This window comes from Corylus avellana, chromosome 1, assembly GCF_965113065.1.
Source record: "Corylus avellana chromosome 1, dhCorAvel1.hap1.2, whole genome shotgun sequence".
NCBI lineage: Eukaryota > Viridiplantae > Streptophyta > Magnoliopsida > Fagales > Betulaceae > Corylus > Corylus avellana.
In genome coordinates, this window is record NC_142490.1 from 27179975 (window position 1) to 27197068 (window position 17094).

General features: G+C 41.3%; 1 protein-coding gene across 1 annotated transcript; it reads right to left on the reverse strand.

The window, feature by feature from the left end:
- Positions 1-1686: 1686 nt before the first annotated feature.
- Positions 1687-15991, reverse strand: LOC132168812 (coatomer subunit epsilon-1-like). The gene is made up of 8 exons (XM_088511293.1): positions 15684-15991; positions 15292-15443; positions 11129-11264; positions 10899-11054; positions 10407-10486; positions 9473-9575; positions 2437-2513; positions 1687-2104 (listed from the first exon to the last, which is right to left on the reverse strand). Exons 1-6 carry the CDS (start codon positions 15936-15938, stop codon positions 9482-9484), a joined length of 873 nt encoding a protein of 290 aa, XP_088367419.1. The 5' UTR covers positions 15939-15991; the 3' UTR covers positions 1687-2104; positions 2437-2513; positions 9473-9481.
- Positions 15992-17094: the final 1103 nt, after the last annotated feature.

Consider the following 17094-nt stretch of genomic DNA (forward strand, 5'->3'; position numbering starts at 1 on the left):
ATTATTTTTTTTGTTCCAAATGGTTATTTAAATTTTTTTTTTTAATTCTATTTATTAATAACTTCAAGCGTATTTGGGAAGAAAAAAAAAATACAAAAGTGTCTAATTTGGCACACAATGGTAGTACTAGTATATAAGTCTTCAATATCACTTTTTAAAGTTTGAAAGCATAATTGCAAAAGAGAGCTGCTACGCGTCCCGAAAGTTTTCCCGAATTGAGGTTCCTGACTGACGTGGCGTTGGTAAAACAAACTTCAGTTAAGTTACTATTATTAAAAAAGAAAAAAAAGAAAAAAGAAATAGACCTATCCCCTTCGGCCCCAAAAGAAAAAATTTCTCTCCCCAACCCCATGCATTTGGCTTCCGGCGAGGCCCACGCCCACGCCGACCCACTGCACCATATCGGAGCCGACGTCCACCATTCAGTGCTTCTCTCCCCACGCTCCTCTCTCTCTCAGTGACACCCGCTAAACGACACGGTTCGCATTTTCCCTCTCTTCCGATCTTTGATTTTTTTTTTCCCCATTGCTTGCTCAAATTTCTTAGATGATGGGTTCTATTTAATCTGTGTATTTTTAAGATATAGTGGTGGTTGTTATGTTTGATTTCGAAAATGGGTCAAATTTTAGAGCTTTGAAGTTATGAGTTTGAAACGAAATTTGGTCTTGTTTTGTTTGTTGACAAGAGGGATTTTTTTTTCATCTGGTACTTCTCACAGATCTGCAGTATTCTTTATTTCCTGTGGAGCCAATGAATTCCTTTTAGAGATTATTTTGCATCGACAAGTTTCTTGTCTTTGTTGTGAGCAGCATGTATTGTTATGAGCTTTGTGTTGCCAGATCAGTTTCATTTTCTGGTGTTTAAGGAAGAGATAGGTTGGATTTGGATGGTTTTGGATGTCACTATTGTGGGTTTTGGGATGGTAATTGTGTATAGACATTCATCAAAATTGTTTTGTTTTTTCGTGTCTACTTAATCTGACTCTAGCTTATTGTATCTGTCATGCATAATGTAATTTCAATGATTTGGTCAAATTGGCTATCCACTTTGGTCTTATGTAATTTCATAATGTATCCGTCATGACCTGTGAATCTATGTTTCAGGCGGTACACTTTTTTTTAGTAACATCTCCACCTTTCCCAATTGTGTTCTTATTGAATAAATGGTTTGTGCAGACATAATATGAATTGTGTTCTTATTGAGTAAATGGTTTGTGCAGACATAATATGAATTGTGTTCTTATTAAGTAAATGGTTTGTGCAGACATAATATGAAATGGAGCATGCACAAAGACCCCAAAGACCTTAATGCAGCTGCATGGAGAGATCATATATGTGGATGAAGTCATGATAAAGATAAAAGGCAATTTTGGGTTGTGTAGAAGATGCTGTTTAATGACTTCTGTTGGTGTTCTTCAAAAGTATAGTTTTAGATTGGAGTACTTGTGATCCAGTTTTTACTGGAGTATTTATTGTAATTGTTTTGTTTTGTTATAAAAGATAGAATTGACAAAATAGCCTGCACAGTCTCCTTAATAATAATGTCATCCTTTTAAGAGGACGAGAAAAAGCTCAATCCTTATGTCTGTCAAGTTGTAATGAAGTAAAAGATTGGTCTGTCAAGCTCACTAAATCAATGGACTTAATGCCTCAGGCATTCATGCAAGCCATCAAAAATCCCATCACATAAAAGCAATATGCAACAAATTGATTAGAAGTGAGGGAAGGTTCAAAATGTATACACTACACAAATTTATGGAATGGTCCAATTTCTAAATTTATTTGCTCCTAAGGCTATATGAAAAGGCTCAATTCTTAACATCATTTTATTAACACTAGTATTGTTGTACCCAGCTTCACCCCATACTTCATACTAACGAAGTTGTAATTCCATGGATAAGGGTAATTCCATGGACCATTATCCGGAATCTACAAAGAAAACTCATTCTACAAATATCTTCGATTCCTGAAATTGCATACTTGAGCACCCTTTATAGCATCCGATATCTTCTCTTCTTTATTCTCCATGCTCTCTTTGTGCTTTCCCCATAGCACTGAGTAAAGCCCCACAACAATCAACACATAAGCACATGCTGCACATCAACCTGCATAGGACAAAAAAAAAAAAAAAAAAAAAAAAAAACATCAAACTCAGCAGCAGCACTCAATCTGAAGCCAATCACACATACCCAATATCAAATAGCACAAAAATAACATAAAGTTCCTCATTTTAGCTCACACCCATTTTGAAAACTCACAAGAAAGTGAAGAAACCACGATTCCTTGCATGCCTGACTTTCACAAATAAAAATTTCACATAACCCTCATTCATAATTCCTCACTCTAGCTCATACCCAGAAACAAGCTCCCACTCTAGACCTCAATTTCAAAGAAGTATGGAAAAAACTCAGGGACATAAAAAGAGTGGGCAACCAACCTTGGTCCCAAGCTCAGAATTAAAGTCGTACTTCTCAAGAGCGGTATGGAAGGTCTCGAGAGTGAAGGTGACGCCATCTGTAGGGGCAGAAAATAAAGAAATAATGCAGATCTGTGAGAAATACCATATGAAATCAAAAAAAAAAAAAAAAAAAAAAAAAAACTTCTTTTTTGGTTGGATGGTGGGTCGTCGGTGAGGGTAGTGCTTGGTGGTGGCATTGGATGCTGCTGGTGTTGGGTAGAGAGAAGTGTGATGTGCTGTGCGTGATTTTTGGGAGAGAGAGAGAGAGAAGCATGCTGAAGGTGAAGGGGATAGCATGCGTGGGGTGGGGTGGGTGAGTGGGTTTACTTTTTATTAAAAAAAACTTAACTGTAGTTTACTTAACTACAGCCACGTTAGTCGGGAACTAAGATTCGGGAAAATTTTCCGGATCTCTAGCATTTCTCATTGCAAAATGAGTAATAGTTTAGGGGGTTAAAAGTATATTTTCTCTCTCTTTTTGTTTTTTTTTCTTGTTTTGTTGTTGTTGGTTTTGGTAACAGAGGACAAAATAAACCCCAAGGATAATCCAGTATTGATGTACTAACAGACAAATTCCTTGACATGAATCAAATCTATCTGAAAATCATAAGGAAAGAGATAGAAGAAGTAAGCAGTGCTGCAGCTGAGTATTCTCAATGCAAAGCCCAAAATGAATTAAATTTGCTCAAAACGTTCAATATATGAAGACAGCAACTAGATCCGAAAAGTAACACTACTATGAATTTCCAACTGTGTCACCAAATACACCTTTTTTTCCATTCAATTTTATATGTTCTTGTAGCTGACAAAAACCAATAGCATAGCTAGCCGTCATGAAAGGTAAAAGAGACTATATATATAGAGTAATACCATTCACCTACGATCTTTATGTAGGTTGATTTAGCGTGGAGACATTGTTTCCCTGTTTACTGGTATGGAGAAAATCGGCGTGTTTTAAGAGGTCATTGGTTTGCTCGTAAAGGGGGCCTTGATTGGCTTCCACTTCGTGAAGATGTGGCGGAACAACTAGAGATTGCATATCGTACCCAGGTTTGCTAAAGTACTGGGTTTTGCTACTTTAAATTATCTTGAGTAGGATAATTATATTGGCTACTTATCGGAGGAGTTTGGGTGGCAACTGGAGAGTCAAGTCATGGGATTGTCGAGAGGTTGGGTTGTGGAATCTAAGGAGTTTGCAGTGATAGTGAAGGATGGAGACACGGTATTGAAACTACAGGAGCGGTGCAGAGGCAAGATGCGATCGATACGTTTGGATTGGACAGAAGCGGTTTGGCTCTTGAGGATTTTTGAAGAGTTGATGGATGTGGGGGATTCAAGGGTCTTTAGGGACGAGACCATTAGAAGTTTTCCACGCGTGTTAGTCCAGAAATGCTTCAACAGACACGGGAGCTTTTTGGTTTTGGAGGAGAACGAAGGCAGCGAAAGACGAGGGAGAGTATTCGTGCCTGAAGGATGGAATAGGAAGGGATGGAACCGGCTACAGTCAGAGTTTCGAATTGCTGTGGATTTTGTACAGCCATTCGTGGGGGATGCAAGGAAGCTTATATCAGGGAAACAAAGAAGGAGCTTCTCGGAGGTCTTGATGTCTAAATCCAACCAAGAAGAGGAACTTTTCGGGTCCTTCGAAGAACCCATTGCTAGAGTCCCTAAATGGCTGTTGGGGGAAGTTAAGAAGAATGATAACAAAATGGGGCCAAGTTTCTCTGCAGTGTGCCAAGCCAAGGAAGTCGAAGATGGTTTGGAGGTTCAGAAGACTGTTCCGGCAGCAGGTCCGGCGGAGAGAACAGTAGCGAACTGTGGAGTCAGAATTGAGGCAGTGCAGAAGAAAATTTCAAGTCCCGAGGAGAAAGCATACGAAGCTGGCTGTACTGGAGCGTGCTGTCCAGGTTGCGTGTCGGCGGGAGGAAAGGAAAAGCTGAAGATTTCTTTGCTGAAGATACAGGAGGAGATCAGGATTTGCCTCGAAGGAATCGAAGCGTTTTCGCGCTCCCCTTGCAGAGGCGAGGCCAGACATACTGGGCCTATAAGTATGAGTGTCTTGGAGCATTCTGAGGAGGCCCATTTCATGAACCCATACGCTAGTCAGCCTATAAGCCAGCCCAAGGCTTCTGTCATGCCACAGACAGGCCGAAAGGACAAGGCCATAGTGGTGGGTTCTGGGCCCAGCAGGTCGACGAAATTTTACAGTAGGAAGACAGTGACGCCTAGTGGTCCTGGCCCATCGGGTCCTTCGTCTTTTTACTCAGAGTCTCGTTCCTTTACGAGCTTAACGCATAAAACTATGCCGGAGACGTCGAGAGTTCAGGGGCCGAGGAAGGTAGCGTCGACAAGGGAAGGTCTCCGATCTCCGACGAGAGATTCTGAGGAATCACGGGATGGCCAGCGGGGGGCTGACAGAATCGATGGGTCCTCTCCGGCGACCGATTCTGTGGAACTCGCGGTCTCGGCGAAGCAGCAGAGCGACCCAGTCTTGGGAATTCTGGGTAAAGCGCCGACAGCTCTTATCGCATGTGCCAGCAAGGAGGGTACGACCAATTATGTGCGGCCGGATATTGCGAGGCTTTCTGTGGATGATAGTGGGAAGCTGAAGAAGTCTATGTGCGGGAGGGAAATGGAAAAAGGGGAGAGAAGCGGTTCAGGTCAGTCAGACCCAGTCAAGCAGGGGCAAATGGAGCAAAAGTATGATAAGGCGGGGTCTGATACCCAGGGAGAGCTATTTCCGGGGCTCGAGAAATGGATTTTGCCGAGCGTGGGGCAGGAGATGGTGGGGAGGGATTTGGAGGAAGAAACAGTAGTTAGTTCAAAGCAGGTCGAGGAGAAGGAAGAGATTCCGCCAGGGCTTGAGAAGTGGGAGATATCAGGTTCGAATCCTTTGAGGTCGATTGGGGATGTGGTCAGTGATCATGAGGAGAGTCCACATCCTGTTTCAGATTCTTTAGCTGTGGTCCCCTTTGTAGCTCAGGAGCCGATTACAGTGGAATTTGTTACTGAATTCAGTAAGCTTGTAGGCGTCTCTTGTGGCGGTGAAGATAGGAAGCTGTCGGAAGTTTTTGGGTTAATCTTGGATGACACTGAGGGCAATGGTAAGGAAGAGGGAGAGGCAGTGGAAGAGGGAGTGGGTTTGGAAGCTCTTTCGGTTAAGAAAGGTAAGCGAGAACTCAACAATCTTAATTTTTCTATTAATTATGAGGGACCCAATGGTAGCTCTTCGAGGGTTAGAAGTAAGGGGAGGGGTTTTGGAGCTGTTAAATGAAGCCAAAGATTCTTTCATGGAACGTAAGAGGGTTGAATGAAAGGGACAAAAGATTGAGGGTTAGAAGTCTTCTTAGAAGTTGGAAGGTGGATGTAGTGTGCCTCCAGGAGACTAAGGTGGCTTTCATTTCTAATAACTTTGTGAGGAGTTTATGGGGATGTCCTTATGTGGAGTGGTGCTATGTTCCGTCCAGAGGGGCCTCAGGGGGAATTCTGGTTATGTGGGATAGGAGGGTTGTTACGAAGGTTGAGGTTGCTATGGGCAGATTTGTGGCAGCATGTTCTTTTAGAAATGTTGATGACGGGTTTGAGTGGGCTTTTGGGGGGGTTTATGGTCCAAACAAAGACAACATTAGACGTTATCTTTGGGAGGAGCTGGTGGGCCTTATGAGTTGGTGGGACATGCCTTGGTGTATTGGTGGGGATTTTAATGTTACTCTTCTTTCTAGTGAAAGGTCGGGGGGAGTTCATTCTCGATCCGCAATGAGGGAATTTGCAGATTTTATATCGGAGCAAGAACTTATGGATCTTCCTTTAGCTGGGGGGGTTTCCACTTGGTCTAACAATCAATCCTGGTCAAGGCTAGATCGATTCCTTGTTTCCACTGATTGGGAAGTTCATTACCCGGACGTGCGACAAAAAAGGATGCTTCGTGTTTGTTCGGATCATGCTCCTATTGTTCTTGATTGTAATTGTTTGTTGGGAGGTAAGAGACCATTCAAGTTTGAAAATATGTGGCTCAAAGCAGAGGGATTTGTGGACAAAGTCAGAAGTTGGTGGGGTTCTTATCATTTCCTTGGCACTCCGAGTTTTATTTTGGCAAAAAAGATGCGAGCTCTCAAGGAGGACATTAAGAAATGGAATAACCAGGTGTTTGGCAATGTGGAAGGGCATATCAAGGCTCGGATGGAGGAATTAAAAACTCTTGACAGGGTGGATGAAGAGAGAGGTTTATCCTCTGAAGATATTGAGAGGAAGGGGTCGCTATCTAGAGAATTGGAGATCCTTCTGTTACAAGAGGAAATTAGTTGGAGGCAAAAATCTAGGGTCCGGTGGTTGAAAGAGGGAGATAAATGCACAAAATTTTTCCATAGGATGGCCAATGCAAATAGAAGACATAATACTATAGAGACGTTGATGGTGGATGGCTCAACGACTTCAGATCAAGAGGTTATTAGTGATCATGTTACTCACTTTTACGAGGCTCTTTTCAAAGAGAATCTCACTTGGAGACCGAGGCTAGAAGACCTTGCTTTTGACATGTTAGATGTTGGGGAGGCTTCTAGGTTGGAGACTCCGTTTGAGGAAAAGGAGGTTTGGGAGGTGGTGAAAGGGATGGATAGGGATAAGGCTCCAGGTCCGGATGGCTTCTCTATGGCTTTCTTTCAGGATTGCTGGGATGTGATCAAGGGGGACATTATGGCGGTCTTTGCGGAGTTTCATGATCGAGGTAAATTTGAAAAGAGCCTTAATGCCACTTTCATATCCCTTATTCCGAAGTCTCATGGAGCAAATGATTTAAAAGATTTTCGTCCGATTAGCCTTGTGGGAGGGACTTATAAGATTATTGCCAAGGTCTTGGCTAATAGGATGAAGAGAGTAATGAACAAGGTCATCTCTAAACCCCAGAATGCTTTTGTTAAAGGCAGGCAAATCCTGGACTCAGTTCTCATCGCCAATGAGTGTCTGGATAGTCGTATTAGATCGGGGGAACCTGGATTATTGTGCAAATTGGACATGGAAAAGGCCTATGATCATATGAATTGGAAGTTCCTTCTTTATCTTCTAAGAAGGTGTGGTTTTGGAGAAAAATGGTGTTCCTGGATTGAGCATTGCATCTCGTCTGTGAGATTCTCGGTCTTGATTAATGGATCTTCGTCTGGCTTCTTTGATAGTTCACGTGGTGTGAGGCAAGGCGACCCCCTTTCTCCATTCCTATTTGTTTTGGTCATGGAGGCATTCAGCAGGTTGATTGAGGCATCAATAAATAGGGGTCTCATCTCTGGGTTTTCAGTGGGGGCTGGAGAAGCGGAACAGGTTATCGTCTCTCACCTCCTCTTTGCTGATGATACTCTGGTATTTTGCGGGGCAGATCCTTTTCAAGTAAGAAATATTGGTGCTCTCCTAGTTTGCTTTGAAGCGGTCTCAGGGTTAAAGGTAAACTTGGGCAAATCCGCTTTGGTTTCTGTAGGCTCTATGGAAAATGCGGGCATGCTGGCCGGTATTTTGAGATGTGGTATAGCTACTACGCCACTCAAGTATTTGGGTCTCCCCCTGGGGGCCTCGTTCAAGGTCAAGACCATTTGGGAGGACGTGTTGGAAAAATATGTCAGAAGGTTGGCATCTTGGAAACGCTTGTATTTATCTAAGGGGGGGAGGATCACTCTCATTAAGAGCACCTTATCCAATCTTCCCACTTATTTTATGTCTCTGTTTCCTATTCCGGCATCAGTGGCGAAGCGCATTGAGAAGATTCAACGCGACTTCTTATGGGGTGGGATTGATGATGAGTTTAAGTTCCATCTGGTCAGTTGGGATAAGGTTTGTTATCCGATCACTGAGGGAGGGTTAGGCATACGAAATCTGCGGTTGATGAATCAAGCTTTATTGGGAAAATGGTTGTGGAGATTTGCTCATGAGAAAGAGGCTTGGTGGAGAAAGATTCTGGTGGCGAAGTATGGAGCGGTTTGGGGAGGTTGGCGCTCCAAGGTTCCCAGAGGATCGCATGGAGTAGGGTTTTGGAAGCACATTTGTAGGGGGTGGAGGTCGTTCCAAGACCACATTAGATTTGTCCCAGGTCGTGGGTCCAACATCAGGTTTTGGGAGGATATCTGGTGTGGTGACATGCCTCTTAGGGAGGTTTTTCCTGGACTTTTCAGCATTGCCACCAACAAGGATGCGTCTATTGCAGACAATAGGGAATGCTCAAATGGCTCTACTCAGTGGAGTGTTTCCTTCACTCGCAGGGTTCATGATTGGGAAGTGGAGGTTTTGGCTTCTTTTTACTCGCTATTGTATTTGCATCCAATTGGTGGGGAAGGGGAGGATAGAATAAGGTGGATCTATTCGCGGAAAGGCAATTTTGAAGTAAGATCTTTCTATAGGATTCTTGCTTCTAAAGATCTTACTCCTTTCCCTTGGAAAAGTATTTGGCGCACCAAGGCCCCTTCGAAAGTGGCTTTTTTTGCTTGGACGGCCGCGCTTGGAAAAATTCTTACTTTGGACAATGTTCGGAAAAGGGGTATTGTGGTGATAAACCGATGTTGCATGTGTGAATCAAATGGGGAGTCCATTGACCATCTCTTTCTACACTGTGGGGTGGCGCGCTCCTTATGGAACGCCATTTTCACTCGGTTTGGTTTGTGTTGGGCTATGCCGGGCAGCGTTAAGGCGATGTTCGATTCTTGGTGGATGGGTGGTAAAACTAGCAGCGCCGTTGTGTGGAAGATGGTCCCTCTTTGCCTCATGTGGTGCATTTGGAACGAGAGAAACGCAAGAAATTTTGAGGATTCGGCCAGGAATTTAGAGGAGCTTATTCACTTTTTCTTGTACACCCTCTTCACTTGGACTGCTGGTTGGCTTGCGCCTATAGTGATCAGCTTCCAAGATTTTCTTATTAGATTTTCTTCCTCTCTTTCTCTTTCTTAGTCGCTCTCCTGTATACTCCCGGTGTACTAGGGTTGCGCCCCTCTGCGCCTTTGATAAATATATCTTTACTTATCAAAAAAAAAATACCATTCACCTCTTTGCCTCATGCGACTGATTGAACAGCTCGGTCAAAGCTCTCATCTGCAGAGGATGCCCTTTTGACAAGCACATGGTCTGGGTGTGAAAGTTTCAACTGGCTGCAAAACAGTGACTTAAATCTGTCAGTCACTGACAACAATAATTACTTAATTTTTCTATCATTTCAACTCATTTGGAAATAATAATACCAAGAATATTGAACCCTAATAGCCTTAATTTGGAAAAACAGTAGAGTAACAATACAAATTTGCACAACAACTTTGCAACGCCAGTCATCAGATAAGCCAGAAATGTACACTAGGACAGTTGCATAATAATGTCATTATATGCACTAAATTGCAATCAAAATGAGGAGTGCATGGTCGGCCTAACATCCAATCCATGTGACAGCAAGCATCATGTCCTAAAGCAAAAACTTACACAGCAAGATTGTTAAGTTCAACGTAGATTACCAAAAAAAAAAAAAAAACTCAAAAAAACTCGTTATGGATACACTGACACTTGTTAAAAACTTGCATATGCATTATATTATGTCAATATTAATTTGAGAGGCTCCTATTTAAGTGGTATTTTGTTTTCAACAAATGCCAATGGATTCTATGAGAACTTTTGCCAGCCCATTTGCTTGAAAGGTATTATGTTGACAAGTTCAGGAAAAAATTGTGACCGAGTGGGAAAAAAAAATCTGAGAGGCAAAATTGTCTAGTGTTAAAATCATCAGATCTCACTATTCTGCCCAGCATTATACACTTCAAAATCATGATGGCCCACTTTCTTCAGTTGTCAAACTGCACTTAATTGTAGCTTTTGCAACGGTAAATAAAAAACTGTGGCCATTGACATTTATGCTTTTTCATTAATTCCGTGCTAGTTTTTATAAAAATAAAAGAGCAAAAAGAAACAAATGAAGGCATGAAATGATAGCATACCTGAGAAAACGGGAAGACGATTTACCAACGTGAAGACAGCATACAACCAGATTGGCTAGAGTTTCTGGATCCTTTGCATCCTGTGTCAAATCACCAAACAGCTCTTCATCACATCTATAATTCAAAATGAACACGTATCTATCTAATGCCAATTCAATGCAGCCTTTATATAAATATTTAATAGTTTTAAAAAAAAAATCTGGTACGTGATATTTCACATTTATGACTAAATACAAAAATAGAGGGATTTTAGAGAAACGAGAAAAAATAACAAGAGAACCTACAAAAGTAAAGCAACACATGTAGTAAATTCAACTTTTTCACTTTTTACCCCACCAAAATCATTTAAATATTGTCAATTCAATAAGTTTTTTTTTTTTTTGTAAGTAACAATTAATAGGTTGTGCAAATTGCCCAGTGACTAAGAAAAAACCACTGGTTTACTCATTTAAAAGCCACAAAATCCAACATGTTGATTGCTTAGATACTTGCCTTGTTTAGTGCTTCAAGCAGTAGGGTTTCCGCTTCATCAAAGTTTCCCATGTGCATGCAGCAAACCGCCTTCCCATTCAGGATCAAACTAGTCATCTGATACTTCTCTGAGAAATCTTGGAAAATGAGGTATGCTTCCTGTATCTTGGAACCACCCTGATTCAAAAGAAAACATAAGCTTACAAACAACTATAGTTTCTCTCTTAAGGAAAAACAGAGAGTGTACATACCACTGCCAAATTTAACCATGCATTAGCAAGTTGAGTTAGTGTGTGGTCCTCATCAGCCTGTTGCATGACCCTAAGCTGTCTCTCTGCATAATCTGACCTATGCATTTTAAGGAATATTTGGACATTCAAGGCGTGCCTGCAAAAGCAGAATAATTTCTATCAGGCTTATGAAAATGACAAGAAGCATTCTCAGCAATATTTTTTCCTCCACTTAAGATAACTAGTTATGTGACTTCTTATTAAAACATTGGTGGGCAAGGATACAACCCCTCATTTGCATAATGTCATTTCGATGACAGATAAATTGTTAATGGAAGGACACAGCAAGCATTAACACTTGCAATAAAAACTTTAGTTCCAAACCAGACAGGCACAAAAATCAAGCTTATCAATGTCCAAAGGTCTCTTGGAAGACCCATCACTGTGTTTCAATAGTTTCAAACCTTCTTGCCCTTCTCGGGGAAGGAAGGGCAAGAATATTGTTTGATGGGTTTGCTTCTATAACTTCGGGGGTCTTTTTGTGGGAGCTCATAGTGAGCTTAGGGTTGTTTTGGGTTTTAGGTGTCGGGGTTTCTTTATGCTTTTATTGGTTTTTTTATTTTGGGTCCTATTGTGGGTTTTCACAGGTTTCCCTATGTATACTTTTTGTGTACTTAGAGGCGCATTGCACTTTTTGATATATATAGATTACTTATAAAAATAAAAAATAAAAAATAGGACAACAAACCATCGAACACTTCCATCATCATTGTTGTCAACTTAAGTAAATAAGAATACAACATTGGTGCAGTCAAGGCATCAAGACCCTAACTGGACTTATTGCCAGCCTTAGATCCTAAGAGGAGGTGAAATATCATTTCCTGATATCACCATAATCATTTCAAGAAATTACGTCAAAGCAATGTCATCAGTATAGTCAAGGAATCAACACGTTTAACAAGACTAGTCAACCGCCTTGTATAAAAGGAAGTGGTAGGAACCAAGTAAAAAATTGAGGGAGGGGAGAGAATAGATTGCACAGGTGAGGGGAGCAAGCTGGTAACCAAAAACCAATTAACATCCAATTTCAATCAAAGAAGCAAACTTGTTCCAGAAGCTTAGAACATGTAAGAAATCATGACACGTTCAGGCATCATTATCTGGCTAGATTCTATGCAAGTGAGCTATGTTTGAAAATTTTGAAAGACAAAATTCAGAATGATCATACTTCTACAAGAGAACTGTATGTGTCAGATATCAAAGAAGGCATTAGTGTGTTCCACAAGGTTTAGACAATGTAACAAATCATGACACCTTTAAGCACCATTACCAGGCTAGATTCTATGCAAGTCAAAGTATCAAAGTTTGGGAATTGTGAAAGTCAAAAGTCAAAAGTCAGCATGACCCAGTGACTTCGACAAAAGAAAACAAATACATAAAACAAATACTTTCTCAGAAATCAAACTTCCTGGGTACTACATAATATCTATCAAATAAATTTTACACATAGAAGGAATGAAAATAAATACTTCTCAGTTTCAAAAACTTATTCGATACAGCTTGTACACTATGTCACAATGAATGCACCCTCCAGCTAGAGGATACAAATTTTTTTACTGTTAACCATAGTGAACAACTATGCAGATAGCCTTTGGGCTAAATGGCACTTCCAGCCCCAAAAATATTGGGACAGTGGTTGAATTACGGTTCAAGTCCGATAAGGTGTGTTTGTTATTTACCAATAGAAAAAAATTAAAAATTAAAAATTAAAAATTAAAAATTAAAAAAAATTAAAAATAAAAAGGGACAAAGGGACAGAAAACAAACTAGAAACTACCAAATCGAGCCAAGACTAGGGGTGCAAATGGGTCAAGCAGAACCAAGCTTTGCACTTCTCAGTCTTGGCTCAGTAGGAAATTGTACAGGCTTGAGTTTAGCTTGAGCTCAAGCTTATCTCAAAGTTCTAGCTCAAGCTTAGGTCTGAAGATGCTTGTCTGAGCTCATGAACCAGCTTGAGCTCGGCAAAAATACACCGCCCAAATGAACACGAAGCATCAACTTTCTCAACCCTTTCAAAAACTTTGAAATGAAATCAGGCAGTAGGTCCCCACAGAAGCACGCATCCCAATTACCAACTCAAGGTACAAGACCAAAAAGTATTCACTAACTTTTCACTTTCACACGCAACACGCACAGTTCATAACAGCGACAAAAAGTGAGGGGGCTTGTAGTTTTATATGAGAAGCATGCTCTGAACTGATGTCCTTTTTGCCATTAACTGATGTGGGACTCTTTCTTAATGGCAGGAAGATTTTCCTTTGTTGGCTACCAACGTGGGATTGAACATGAGTTCCACAGTTGACAAGCCATGTATCCTTTGTCACTTCCCCAGCAAACTAAGCACTCAGTTGACAGAAGCAATTAGTATAAGTTTCAACTATCTCGCCTAAACATGCTTCCACGCTGTTTAAGATCTCTAAGATTGATTTATTCCTAATCTTTTTACAACCGTAGCTCCCTGGATATGATAGGACTACCCCTTAGGCAACATGCAAATCTTATCCAAAGTCTAGCACGACTTTTTTTTTTTTGATAAGTAATGAAATTCATTACAAAGGGCACACCCAAGTACGCAATAAATATATAAGAGAAACAAACATCCATTGAGAGAGGGCATAGAAAAAGAAGCCCTTCAACTTTGCCACTATCCTCTCACTGCCTTCAAAGCTTCAGACATTTCTCTCTCTAAATCAATCAATATTGGAGATGTGGAGTTACCAGGAGAAGGGGCATGTGTAGAACATTTTTGTTTTCCCCATTACTGATGGACAAATCTGTTTGAAAACTTAATGATGTAGGAGCCTCACCAAGGCAAGGCCTTTAATACCCACCCTTAGTAAACCCCGAATATATGACCCCACTTGTCAGAACTGTGTAAGAACTCCTAGTGTGGAATTGAACCCAAGATGTCCGAATCTACCCCTCATCCCAAGCCCACCCTTTGACCACTAGGCTGCACCCTGGAAGCATGGGTAGAACATCCAGTAGACAAATTGCGTGTTGTGTTTCTCGATTTAGGGCCGTCTTGTGTTGGTAGTCTGTCAGACACTGATGGTTTTGGAGCACACCCTAGGTCCGTTGAGTGGGCTTTTAGTGTTAAAGGGGGGAAACTAACTTCTTTGCCGGATCTTGATTCTTCAGTGGAGGATTTGCGGGAGTTCAGTGTCATCGGCAATAAGGGAAAAGGGACAGTTCTGTCAGCTTTACTTGGGATGGAGTTGGGTAATGCACAGGGTAACAGTAAGCCAATTAGCGACCCAATGCCTTGCCTGGATGTAGATCTATACAGTAGAAATGAAGTCATGTTATGTACAGTTTTGAGTACCTTAACCCCACCCACCCCCCAAATGTGTTTGGGAAAAATATTTGCTTGGGGTGGGAGTGTTCAAATTGGGTTTTGCAAAGAGTGAAGGAGATCCATCGTGTCATGGGGATTTCATGTGAGGACTATGATAAACAATTTATGGCAATTTTGGCAGCTATTGAAGCGATTCATTCCCAAAATGGATCAACCTCCAATTCCAAACTAGTAGATAGAGGTACAAGGGAGTTAAAAAGATTGGCATGCTATTAATTATGACTCTAAAGGTGGTAGGTGTTCTCAGTTCTTAATGAAACCTAAGTTGTTATCTTGGATCGTGAGAGGGCTCAATGGGGGTGATAAACTCCTTAGGGTGAGGAATTTACAAAGAGAATGGAAGACTGCTATTGTTTGCCTTCAGCATATTGTGAGAACTAGACATTAGTTTAACCAAATAATTGGTCTAGATAAAATGTATCTCAAAGAATCATCAATGACAAAATCACTCTTCAAGTGAGATTTACCATCCAAATCAAGATCTGATGCATCAAAAAAACTTCTCAAAACATTATCACTGTTGACAGCTACAGAGATTTACCCATTTCTCACAGCTTATTGAAATACCAAACACTGTATGTTGATGTTAAGCATCCAAACTTGAACGAACTTTCATGTTATTTTATGAAAAAAGTGAATCATCGAAGGCGGCATAAAAAAAACATTGACTTAAATGCCATGAAAGGGAAAAAGAAAAGACAAACAAGAAATCGGATCCAAGACTCCGAACGGAACAAAAAAGGGCCAAAAAGAGCTGGAGACTCACAGTTCCATAGTGCCTCCAGCATTAGTGTGCTTAAGAGCCTCATTGTAGTCCTGCTCATGCATGAAGACGATCCCAGCAATCAACCTCAAGATCGGGTTGTTCCCAATCACGGGATCCCCCAACCACTCCTTCAGACTCGAGATCGTCGACTCCTAACACAACAATAACACTCGCAACAATCAACATTGATTTCCATCCTTTCCCATACAAAACTAGACCATCAGCAAGGTCGCGTTTGGTGGCTCAGAACTGGATTCGATTCAAAATCACAGATCCGACGCATTCCAATTCGGGTAGAACCAAACGCGGCCTTACGAAGAAGAGCTATAAATCATAAGCTAGCGGAACCAAAAAGCAAGAGCGAAATTCACTAGATGGGGAAGAAAAGAGACCTTGTTATCGGGGGAGGAGAGATAGAGGGCGAGTAATTTAACGGCTTGGAGAGGCGTGGCGGCGGAGGAGTCGATCTCGCTGGTGACGAGCTGGAAGCTGCCGAGGGCGATGTAGGAGCGGTAGACGAGGCAGTCGCGCTCGATGACGTCGTCTGGGGAGAGATTGGGGACTTCGCTGTTGTTAATGGCCGCCTGGAACGCTCCCAGGTAGAAGTTGTTCCGGAGACTGAAGAGCTGATCTGGTCCTGCCGCCATTTTCTTTTCTTTTTTTGATTTCGCTGCAGATCTGAGAGACACCGGACGAGGGAGAGAAAGTGATAGAGAGAAAGTCGTTAAAAAATATATCCAACACTTCGGAAGGAGTGAACGTGGGCCGGGTCAGCAAAAAACCCAAATTGAAACATTACAAACCCGACGAATCACAAACGGGTTGACCGATTTGGGTCCATGGCCCAGCAAAACACTAGTTTTTTATTGGGAAAAATATAAAAAAGCTCTCCAAACTACCCGCTGTTTTTAATTTAGCTCCCTAATGTTTCAAAAGTGATAAAGCAACCCCCCAAACTACCAAACTATTGCATTTTGGCCACTCCGTTAGTCAAAACCGTCAGTTTGGACGGAAACTGCAAAACGACATCGTTTTGTTACAGGTAAGTTACTACAATGCCCTTATATGAAAAAAAAAAAATGGAAAAATATAAAAAAAACCCCTCAAACTACCAGCCGTTTTCATTTTAGCCCCCTAATGTTCAGAAAGTGATAAAGCAGCTCCCAAACTACCAAACAGTTGCAATTTGGCCACTACGTTAGTCATTACCGTCAAATATGTTGAAAAATTTTAAACTACGTCATTTTGACAAGGGTAAGTTATCGAAATGCCTCCTTTGAAAAAAAAAATTCATATTAAAACAAGCAAGCAAAACGGCACCGTTTTGCTTGAAATTAGGGTTTCCTTACACTTACCAAAACGGTGCCGCTTTGGTAAGTGTTAGGAATTAAAAGAAAAAAACCCTAGACCCCACGCAAGTGACCCACGAAAAACCCCCAACCCCAGTTTATCTCTCTCCCCAAAACCGCCAGCCACCACGTCGTTCTATCTCTAGCAGCCTATAAATCTTACCCATAACTCAATCCTTTTAAATCTATCACTTTTGAATCCCTGAACTTTCATTTTCTATTACTTTGGACCCCTTTGTTAGGTTTTAACGTTAAACTCAAACGAAATGAATTTTTATGCCCATTATACCCTTACACGGAAACTACATCGTTTTAGGCCCCAAAACTACAGCACCCACCCCAGCCAAAAACGACACCACTTTGGGAATTAAAATTATCTTTTAAAAAGAAAAAGAAAAGACAAAATATTAAAAAAAAAAAATCGGGGTGGCCACCCCCAAAAGCCCAAAACCCT

Excerpts from the sequence above, each read along its gene's own strand:
- LOC132168812 (XM_088511293.1), bottom strand. The coding sequence starts at position 15,938 with ATGGCGGCAGGACCAGATCAGCTCTTCAGTCTCCGGAACAACTTCTAC. Across the intron at positions 15,444-15,683 it reads TCTCCTCCCCCGATAACAAG|GAGTCGACGATCTCGAGTCT; the intron begins GTCTCTTTTCTT and ends TTGTTGTGTTAG. Across the intron at positions 9,576-10,406 it reads TCGTCTTCCCGTTTTCTCAG|CCAGTTGAAACTTTCACACC; the intron begins GTATGCTATCAT and ends ACTGTTTTGCAG.